The sequence below is a fragment of the Podarcis cretensis genome, assembly GCF_951804945.1.
Source record: "Podarcis cretensis genome assembly, chromosome: 14".
Classification (NCBI taxonomy): Eukaryota; Metazoa; Chordata; class Lepidosauria; order Squamata; family Lacertidae; genus Podarcis; species Podarcis cretensis.
The window spans coordinates 30,085,010-30,096,251 of NC_137183.1; the positions used below are offsets into that span (position 1 = coordinate 30,085,010).

Genomic DNA, 11,242 nt, shown 5'->3' on the forward strand with positions numbered 1-11,242 from the left:
ATATTTGGAGCCGGGTCCTTACCACCAATTCAAGCACCTGTATCAATGAGTAAGGCTGGACACACAAAGAACTGGAAGGCACCCCAGCTCAGCCCCACTTGTCAGTCTACTGCTAAAGCATTTATGATGGGTGACCATACAACTTGCACTAAAAAATCAAGGAGAGCCTTCCAAGGCAGTCTTTTCCACCACTGAAAGCTCTTTCTAACGGTTAGTAGAAATCCTGTTTCCTATAATTTTAACCTATTAGTTCAGGTCCTATTCTCTGGAGAAATAAATTGCTCCATTATCTATGTGACACTCTTTAAGTATATGAACATGGTTTTGTCTCATCTCACCTCTTAATCGTCTCTTCTCCTGGCTAAACATACCCACCTCCTTCATCTTTTCCTCATAGGATGTGGTTCCCAGGGGCCTCACCATCTTTGTTGCCCATTTCTGGGCACATTCCAGTTGGGCACTCCTTCAGCTGCTTTGCCCACCACAGCTGGACACAGGTAGGTCTAGATGAGGTCTGACCAAAGCAGAATAGGGTGCCATCATTAGTTTTGTGGTGTGGACATTTTATACATTAGTTAATGCAGTCTAGAACTGTATTGGCTTTTTTAGTTACTGCATTGGATTGCTGATTTATATTTAGCTCATGGTGATGGTCCAAGGAAGGTTTATTTGGCAGCAGCTTCCAACAGAGCACAGAAGTGGGAAACTTTGTCTCTCCATGCATCTGTCTTCACCCTCTGGCTGCAACAACTGAAACTCATCCAAGCAAGTGCTACCAGATGCAGCCAAGGCAGCAGCCCATATTTTTACAGTATTCAAAGCAGAACCCAATTTGAAGTTATTTGCAAGTAAATTACAGTGGACTACTGAAGATTTATGACCACAAGCTCCCTGGAGTACCAGGGGACTGACCTGGAGCTAAAGTATTTATTTTTTCTAACACTATTGGGCTTAATTTGTTTGAATAGACCGGGGGGGAGGGGGGAGAACACCTTTCAGTGCAATGGGGCACCCTGAATGAAATGCATCTCTTCTACCCTGGGCTATCCAGCCTCAGGTTCTGGTCAAAATTGTACACAGAATATTCCAATTTCAATAAAGACTAAATGAACTGGGATAATGAAGAATGAAACTGGGACCACCCAAGTCAGGCTCTCTAGTGGATTGTAGTTTTTAAGGTTATTTAAAATGTACAAGACATACACACAAGAAGCAAGCATGTTCAATTTGATAATGACAGAACAATTTAAGACCAAACAATATGCACTAATTTCAGTTGCATACATTGTAATCTACACTCCATACAAAACAGATTTCCTCATTATGTTTTTTTTAAAGTAATATTTATTACTTTTCCAACAATTTAAACACTACAAAGAAAGAAAAAGAACAATACAATACAATACAAAAACACTACATAACACTAACACATTAAACTAACAAAACAAAACAAAAACAGTTTAAAACATATCAAATAATTTCAGTATCTTATCTTTCACTTATTTCCACGACCTCCTCACACCTCCCTTTTGGTATTCCACTTTTGTTAATTGTTTCAGCAATTCCTTTCCATCTTCCTCTGTTTTCTATCCTATAATTACAGATTTCCTCATTATGTTCCCTAACATTCAGTTTATCATGGTGCTGCTGGAATGAACGAAGTGAAAGTGGGAATCAGGAAAACGTCCCTCAAGGACCTTCAAGTCTTCCTTTTATTAAAGCTTGAAAAACAAACAAGGAATAAACAATATAAAGAATTCAACATTAAATTTCCAGCATTTTTAAACATAAAAGCTAAAATAAATAAGTTACAGAAAAAGAAGGAAAAAAGAAAAGACTTCCAATTCTCCATCTACAGTATTAGTTTTAAAAGCTTGTGCAAAAACTTACTCCATAATAACATCCAACTCTTCTACTTTACATAAACCAACTTTTTTCAGTCTTCAAAATGTCAACAATGATTTTTCCCTAACATGTCAACTTTGCAATCTCAGCCAAATCCATTAATTTCAATAACCATTCTTTCATAGTAGGTAATAGTAAGTTCTTCTGTCTTTGTTGTGCTTATTAAAATCTCACTGCTGTGATCATATATTGTATTCCATATTCTTTTTCTAGTTGTACAGCCATTAGTCCCAGTAGGAAGAGTTCTGGTTTCAGGTGAACAAGAGGAGCAAATACTGTAGTTCTGAATAGGTGTCAGAGGTCAGTAATGGATTGGATGGGGGGTTATATACTATGTGAGTCCAGGCAAGGCAGAACTGCTGTGGAGAGGAATTTCATCTAAGCCAGAATGGTATAGAAGTTAGAGTGTCAGAATAGGACCTGGAAGACCAGGGCTCAAATCCCCAATTGGCCATGATGCTCACTGGGTAACCAGGGGTCATCACTGCTTCTCAACTTAACCTATCTCACAAGGCTGTTGTGGGAATTAAATGAAGAAGGAGGGTTATGATGTAAAAGGTAAAGGTAAAGGTACCCCTGCCCGTACGGGCCAGTCGTGACCGACTCTGGGGTTGCGTGCTCATCTCGCTTAAGAGGCCGGGAGCCAGAGCTGTCCGAAGACACTTCTGGGTCATGTGGCCAGCGTGACGAAGCTGCTCTGGCGAGCCAGCACCAGCGCAGTGCACGGAAACGCCGTTTACCTTCCCTCTATAAAGTGGTACCTATTTATCTACTTCCACTTAGGGGTGCTTTCGAACTGCTAGGTGGGCAGGAGCTGGGACCGAACGATCGGCAAGTCCTAGGCACTGAGGTTTTACCCACAGTGCCACCTGCGTCCCTGGGGTATGATGTACACCCCTCAAACTCCATGGAGGAAATGGAGAGTTATAAATGCAATAAATTAATAAACAAATAAAATGTGACTAGGAAGACAGTTTTGGCCTGTTCTGAATGGGATTATAGCACAGAATTTTGGAGTGCTGTTAAATCCTTCTAATAGTTTGGATATCCTGGGGCATCTGCATCATCAGACTAGTCAGGTTCACTAGCTGTGACCCCTTGCCACTATTGCCCATCTATCTTTAGATTAAGACAATGCAGAAATGTAAAATGCTGCAGTTTAGGTTACTGCTTGGTACTAGTAATGAGGAACACACCATTATGTTCAAAAATAGCTCCAGATTTTCTATTTCCCCAGGTAAACTGCTAGTCTTAACCTTTAAAATCATTTATGCCTTAGAACCTTGGTGTCTGGAAGACCACCCACTCCTATGCAAACCTTCCTCTGCCTATAGAAGCAAGGCAGGTGGTAGCTGGAGAGATTATGTCCCATCACTGCAATGCCCTCCATATACAGCTGCTCCACACGTTTGCTAAGTTTTCAGTGCCAGATAAAGACTGTTTCATTTGTAGGAGCTTTTCATGAGCAACATTTTAATTTTATTTGCTTAATTGTGTACAGCCTGTTTTATCTTCCTTGTTATGCTGTCCAACTTATTTTATTTCCACTGATCTTTTGAGTTAAAAATTAATAATAATGTGTTATTCCATTTACAGTACATTGTGCTCTGTTTTACCAGCATTGTGCATTGCTTTAGAAATTATTTAAATTTTAAAACAAGAGATATGCATTTTTGAAATTAAATAAGAATAAAGCAATGCCCTTCCAGACTTACAAAGACAGCCCCTCTCCAAAAACCCTGCAGTGTAAGACTGCTTTAAAAGGATTCAGCCAACCACAGGGGAGGAAAATAAAAGAAAAGGAGGTGATTTCCATGTGTCCAAAGGAGGAGTCAACCACAGTGGCAATTCCTCTTTCATTCCCTTGAAATGACCCATTCACATTGACAAGGTGCTACAAATATCACCCTAAGGAGAGACGAGAGGGCTGCCTTTACTCCATTCCTGGAGAATGCCAGGTAAGAAAAGAGCCCTCACCTACTTCCTGCTCACTAAGGAGGCACTTTCATGCTGCTCCTGCTTCACACTCACTGCAGAGAGAAAGTCCAGGAACTAGCAGGAAAGAAAGCTGCACTGCAGCACCAACTACACACCACAGCAGCAGCTGCAGCAGCAACAGCAGCAGCCACTACCTGCCTCTTTCCAAGCTTGCCAGCTTGCTTCCATCTGCTCCCCTTATGTGCAGCAAGAAAGATGTGGGTTTCCCATAAGTTGCTGAAAATCAGAGCTGCAACTAGGAGGTCCTTGAATAGCACTGCGGTGTCAATCCCATGACACTGATTTGCATTCTTGGGGGAGGGCCAATATGGGACATTTTGCTGGCAGCAGCTGGGCAAGCACCAGCCACACCCTCCAGGCTGCAGAGAAGGGGAACCTTCCTCACTTACCTGGATACATGGTCAGTGGGTTTGCATGCCTTTCCCCCCTGCCAGGCTGGAGTTCCTGAGGAGAGAGGGCATTAAGGGTTCCACCCCAGCTGTAAAGCCTTATTGGGAGTGCACTTATTGTCTCATTCCTTATGCCCTTTGCAGGAATGATTACAGTATATGCTTTGTATTTGTTTACTCCTAGCTTTATACTCCATCATTCCCACCAGTTCAAGCAGCAGCAGCATTGTGCCAGATAAAAATACAACTACAAGTCAGTTTTCTTAAGAAAAAGTCATACCAGACGAACTTCATCTACCTCCCCGTTTTTACAGCTAACTTGATAGAACAGGGGGATGGTACAAGATGTAGTTTAGCTTGTTTTCAGCAAAACTTCCAACAAGCTACTCCACAATATTCTTGTTGACAAGCTGCTAAAATGTGTGATAGACTAAGCTTGGGGACTCTCGGATTCAGGGACAGAACAGAGACTTCCAGAACTCCTTATCCAACTCTTTAGACTTTCCCCAAGCCAAAACCCTCAAGAGCTCTGGATCCAGTTCCTCCTATGGGGCTTTTGCCTGGCTGAAATGTGCCCTTGAATTGTGTCAGTGGATGGAGAAGGGTGTGTGGGGAAATCATTGACTTGATTGTGGCAGGGCTGTAGTCTATTGTACTAAGAAGAGTCACATCTGTTGCTCATTTTGCTTCTAGTCCTGCCCACCTTTGGCAAACAGTTCCCAGAATGCTGCCTATGAAGCTTCCCCACCCCCACATGAAAGACACTGCTACTGTTAGGCAGATGTGTAGTTAGTGACTCAACAACTTTGTATAAAAGACTTGGACACAAAAAGTAGAGAAAATGTTCATCAAATCAGTAGATAACACCAAACCAACAAAATTCAAGGTGAGTCTAGCATGATGAAGAACTGGACCAAAGTAACAAATTTAATTTCAACACAGATAAAGGCAACATTATGCATTTAGGTAGGAAAATCAAGACACACAAGTGCAGGATGGAAAGCGCCTGGCTTGACAGTAGAGCCAGGTTTCTTAGCACACCATGAGCTAAAAATGAGCCAGCAATGTGATGCCGCTACTAAAAAGGCTAATACAATTCTAGGCTACAACGGAAACATAGTGTCTGGATCACGAGAAGCTATGGGACCGCTAAATTCTGCTTTGGTCAGTCCTGTACTACTGTGCACTGCAGCAGTTTAAGAAGAAAGGACTAATAGACGAAAACGATGACAGTTCCCGGGCTCTCCCATAGATGACAGAGCAAATTTGTCTTCAGTTACTCCCGAACCGGCAAGATCAAAATAGCAAGAAGACTGACCGCCAGGTGGATCTTCCAGGGAGCGGCGCCTCGGGGGCTCCTGCCCAGGCGACAGCGGACAAGGAGAAGGGTCCGGCCAGAAGAAGCCGCCCCGCTCTGGGCAGGTCCAGCGGCGGCGGCTGGGCCTGGCGACCCGCTTATCCTTCCTCCTCTTGGCGGCCAGAGTCCCGCCCCCTCCCCGCCACGGACTCTCCAGGGATGGGGACGCCGCCGCTCTTGGGAATTCCGGTCCAGGGAGCGCCGCGCCAGGGCCAGATCCAGCCGGTCCCGCGCCCCTCAGGTGCTCCCAACTGCGGCGACACGGCAGGCCCTCTCCAGGGTGCTGAACGCGGAGGCGGCGGCGGCTTCCGGCAGGCCTCCCCATCTCCCTCCCTCCCTCCCTCCGCCCGTCCTTACCGCGCTCGAGGCTCCGGCGCAGCGTTTCCCGCTCTTGCTCGGTGCCGACCTCGCCGATCACGGCAAGCACCGCGTGGCCCCGCCGCTGCCTCCCCCGCCTGCCGCTGCCGGGCGCCGCCGGCGTCTCCATGGTGACAGGCCCGGCCGCCGGCGTCCCCATAGCAACTGGTTCCCAACTCCGCAGATGCCGCAGCAGCCTCCTGCGCGCGCCTCTTAAGGGGAGAGCCGGCCGCGCGCGGATTGGCTCCTCAGAACGCACGTGCCCCACGAGGCGCTGGGGCGGGGATTCCCGTGGCCCCGCCCCCGAGGGCGTCCCCGCCCACCTACCTAGGCGTGCTTAGAATAAGCAGGGCGTGGGGCGGAGTCACAGAAGGGGCGGGGCTCTTTCCCCTCCCCGCGTCGAACGGGCTGGGAGGGGCGGGGCGGAATTGCATCTTCCTTCTCCTCTCCTGGAGAGATATACACGCTTCTTCCAGGACCCGAGGCGATCCCAGCCGCTGTCTTGCAGCCCAACAGGCGCTTATCTCTGTTAGCGGAGCCCCCTCCCCTACGCGCCAGGGTTTGATCCAGCTTTTGCTCCTGCTGCTGGGTTCCGGTGATGTACCCCCAGCCGGCACCGAGGAATGAGGGCGACCCTTCCCTCTTTTCATCGGGTGGGGCAAAGGAGAGCGAACCCCTTTGCCTGCCGCGAGAAGGCGATCCCTCCCCGCCGGCCAGAGGTCTGCCCCCCCCCCCAGTCAGGCCAGCGGCCTCCAAACGAGCGGAGGTGGGGAAGCTGCCTTGGCCCCCAGCTGCAGCGCCTGTCTACAATGCAGAGTGAGGGGCGGCAACCCGCGGGGCCCCTGCAATGCTGGTGACCCTATAGCCCTCTTCCCTCAGAAGGGCAGCCCTGCCAGCCAGTTCCCCGACCTTCCTCTTTTACCTCCACGCTGGCAGCTGGTGTCCATCCCCAAGGGGCTGCAGGTTCTTGGCAGGGCAGAAGGTGGTGCTGAGCACTGAGGGCTTCTTAGCTTAGAAAGAAGAAAGGCAGCAGAGAAGTGACAGATAATTATACATGGTGTGGAGAAAGGGGACAGCTGCCCTTTGCCTTCTTTCAAAATATTAGATCCTAGGGACATACAGTGAAGCTGAGCATTGGAAGATTAAGGTCAGACAAAAGGAAGAATTTTTCACATGGCACGTAGTTAAATGATGGAATTCACTTCCACAACAATAATTTAATTTAAAAAATATTATTTATATGCCACCCATCTGACTGGGTTGCCCCAGCCACTCTGGGCAGTTTCTAGAAAATTATAAAACCACAGTAAAACATCGCACACTATAGGTGTGGCGATGGACCAGAACTCAGATGCCTTTGAAAGGGAATAAGAAAATAAGAAAATATGGAAGACAATCACCTTGTGTTTTGCCTGTTGTCGGACACTCCTTGGGGCACCTGATGGGCCACTGTGGGAAATCAGATGCTGGACCAAACGAGACCTCAACAGGGCACTTCCTAGCTCTTTTTCTTCAAAGAACCTGAAGTGGGCTGCTAATTTAAGCAGGGAAACAGCACTGAGGGGAAAGCTTTTAATTCTCTCCCCCTGCCCTTTCCTCAATTGTAAGAATATTCCTAATAATAATAATAATAATAATAATTTATTATTTGTACCCTGCCCATCCGGCTGCGTTTCCCCAGCCACTCTGGGCGGCTTCCAACAAAGATTAAAAATACATTAAAATGTCACACATTAAAAACTTCCCTGAACCGGGCTCCCTCATGCTGGCATATACACCACTGGAGAGGAGGGTAAATACAAGCACCTGTTGCCCCACACCTTTTGCCAGAGGGAGACGACTTGGGACAGGTACAAATAGCATATGTCCACCAGTGCAATTTCAGTCAATGTGGCAACTATTCTGAAGAAAATAAAAAGACACCAGGTGATCAGATTATACACCTCCCACTTCCCATCTTTGTTGTAAAACAAGGAAGCAAAGGAAGGGACAGCAATAGAACTTGCAGGACCAAGGACAGTTCCCAACAGCAAAGAACTTGCTCCAAATGGTTTCAAGAGCTAAGTACTTCTGATTTTTCATCTCCCAATCTTATTGCCTTTCTCAGTCTTTTAGATAGTCCATATCTATATAGTATCTTTACTGCTATATCCTAGTTTGTTATTAACCAATAAATTATGTTCTGTATCAGGGCACCTAGCTCCTCTGGATGGATGACCATAGGGCCTCTGGTGTTCCCTTGTGATCAGTGTCTGATCAATGCATCAGACCAAAGACAAGACAGGGGCCTCCAGTTATAGATTATCTATCTGGTATTGATCCAGGATTAAATCCCTGTTCAGGGAGCTGGAGTACAGCATCATATGAAGGGGCAGAGGTTGTCCACCTCTGGTGGTATGAGGAGTCTCAAACTTGGCCTGAGCTCCTTAGGGAAAAAGAGGAGAGGAAGGAAATAATGTGAAATAAGTAAAAATTGACAAATGTCCATATATCTCTATCTCTCTCTATCTATTTGACAGTCACAGTTCAAGAATCTCAATTCCTGCAGTGTGTAAGTTACTAACTGGAATACACTGAGGCTAGACCACTTAAGGCTGTGCTCATGTGGACATTTACCTGCACGCAGGTTCCACTGATTTTAGTGGGTTTCAAAGTAAACATGCCTTTTATCAGGCTGTATTTATTCAACAAATCTCTTTCTCTTACCCAACAAAACTCCTTAGTGAGCAAACAAAATGTGATTGAACTGGAATTCAGCAGCAATTGAATAGGAGCCTAACTATATTTCTTCCAAAATCTAACTGCTTCAATTTTAATTGGAAAAACAAATGCTTTTTCTTCAAAGTAATTATTTATGGAGGCAATGTACAAAGACCAGTATTTCCTGTTTTACCTATCATGCAGGACCTGGTTCCAGAGCCATCTCTTTCTCTTCCAGGAGTAAATGGCATCATAGAGAATTGATGCTTAGAAGGAAGGCAGTTCCTGCCCAGCTCTGCCTCTTTTAGTTTTGGAATACCAGCATTTATTGCAGGAGAAACCAACTATAGAACAAAAATGTCATCTCTTAACAGGTAAAGAACATTCTGTTTATTTTAAGAAACAGACTAACTTTTCTTCTTTCTCCTTCAGGTGTTTTGTTTAAAAGGAACAGGCTGCAAACTGGTCTCCGGAGCAGGGTGGGCAAGGCTTCTTCCTAGAATGCAAAACGCATCTCTGATGACAAAACCAGACATAGCCCTTCTCTTCCCCGTGTAGCACCTCAGCACTTTAAAATGTGACACAGTAGGGAGGGGCAATCATCTGGTCCCTCTGGCTCAGAAACAGGCAATTACGTAGGAAGAGCCTTGCTGCTGGATGAGGCCAAAGGCCCACCTAATCCAACATCCTGTTTTCACAATAACTGACCAGTTGCCCCAATGGGAAGCCCACAAGCAGAACTTGAGGGAAACAGGATTCTCCCCACTTGTAATTCCCAGCAATTGGTATCAAAAATCATATAGAAGAGCATTACAAAGCATAAAAAAAATAAGTCTTGCTGAAGATGAATCAGCATGGCTTCTCCATGCACACGAAAGCTTATACCCAGAACAAACTTAGTTGGTCTCTCATTTTTTTATTTTATATATATATTTCGACTGCGTCAGACCAACATGGCTACCTACCTGAATCATTAACCTTTTAGAGTGTCAATAACTACTTTTTTGTTTATGTTATTGACACTCTAACGGTGTTATCTGGTAGACATTGTGTACTTGGAAGAAATGGGATTCCCCAGATATCTGTACTGGGACCTGTGCTATTTAACTGGTTCATAAGTGATACGGAGTCAGGATGAACATTGAGGAAGTCAAGTATGCTGAGGACACCTAGTTATTCAGGATGTTAAAAACAAAACGGGATAGTAAAGAGCTCCAAATGGATATTTTCAACCTGGGGGAAGGGGCATTAAATTTGCAACACTGGTTCAGTGTAATCAAATGTAAAATGATGCACATGGGTAAAAAATCCTATGTTTACATCTATATATCTTGGAAAGTTGACTGTTTGCTGTGCGTTTGGACACCTCTTAAGATATCATGACCAAATTGTTTGTTCCTGAGATGGAGGTTTTTGTCTATGTTTGGATACAACTGGATGCCATTTGGAATCAATATTTAAATAGCACCAATTTGATGGGCATGGCTTGAGGAAAAAGGCCTTGTGACCAAAAGTAGAATCCCTGCCAGGTCTAATTTGGCCTGGAGGATCAGAGGCTCCCCTGCCAGCTCTGTCATGTCCCATCTTACCAAACTAAAACATCCCAAATGTTGTAACCTTCTTCTTGCAGGGGAGTTGCTTCTGCCCCCCAAATTGTTGCTTGCCCCGTTGTGATCCTGTACCAGATCTACACCATCCTGTTCCAAATATCCCATGTATGGAATTATGACCCCATAGAGAAGGGCTGGAAGGAAACATGAAAGACTCAGCTCCACCTTTGTGGCAGGGGCATCCCTCATGGGTGTAGCCAGGGGGGTGCACCTGCCCTTCCCCAAATCAAGTAAATACTGTAAATAAAAATACTTAACTAACTGACCAACAGCATCACAGATAACTCAGTTCTGCCCCCCCCCCAATAATGCCTGTCTCCCTCCAAAATAAATCCTGGCTACGCCCGTGGTACCCCTCCTTCCTCTGTGGGCGCTGCTATGCCCTTGCACAAAGACAGTTCTAGGAGTGTGCCCTTGGTATCTCAGGTGTGCGGCCAGCCGGATAATGCCAAGCGTCTTTCCATCAAAATCCCCCTTCGTCATCTGTGCCATCTTTGACAATCCACCTGGTGGAGCTGCATCTATTATATTATTATCGTTCCCTGTTCTAAAGGTGACCGGGCACACGTGACCCTCGCTTTGGGGAGCTTGTGCACTGCTGCCTCCTGGCGTGCGCTGCTGGCGACCGGGCCTTCCGAGCCAGCTTGGACTCCCATCAGCGCCACCACCCGCGACCACAGACCATTCTCTTGCTTATTTATATTCAGGCCTGGCATTGGAAGCGGGGAGGTGGAGCTTTCCGCGAGCCCCGCCCCCTCTCTGGCCTTGGCCGGGGCATGTGGCGCCGCGTTGTCACGGCAACCCCCGCGCAGCGCGGAACGCGTGGGGGCGGGGCCTGCAGCGTGGCCGGCCGGAGCCGCCGCGCGAACGCCCGAGGGGGCGGGGCAAGGCGTTCTTCCCGCGCGTGCGCTCGCTCCCCGACTTTT

General features: G+C 46.5%; 1 protein-coding gene and 2 long non-coding RNA genes across 3 annotated transcripts in view; 1 reads left to right on the plus strand and 2 right to left on the minus strand.

Annotated features, from left to right (window-relative positions):
* Positions 1–6,137, minus strand: part of MAP1A (microtubule associated protein 1A) — a 36,179-nt gene extending 30,042 nt beyond the window's left edge. The window contains exon 1 of the mRNA XM_079952728.1: positions 6,007–6,137. Coding sequence (XP_079808854.1) covers positions 6,007–6,136 — 130 coding nt within the window. The 5' untranslated portion in view covers position 6,137. The remainder of the gene's footprint in view (positions 1–6,006) is intronic.
* On the plus strand, positions 380–5,949 carry LOC307202664. The gene is made up of 3 exons (XR_013832962.1): positions 380–497; positions 2,119–2,205; positions 4,477–5,949. It is a non-coding gene; the product is annotated as an uncharacterized lncRNA (long non-coding RNA).
* A 2,987-nt stretch (positions 6,138–9,124) lies between the features above and the next one.
* On the minus strand, positions 9,125–11,159 carry LOC307202667. Its single transcript, XR_013832964.1, has 2 exons — positions 10,296–11,159; positions 9,125–9,202 (listed from the first exon to the last, which is right to left on the minus strand). It is a non-coding gene; the product is annotated as an uncharacterized lncRNA (long non-coding RNA).
* Between the last annotated feature and the right edge of the window lie 83 nt (positions 11,160–11,242).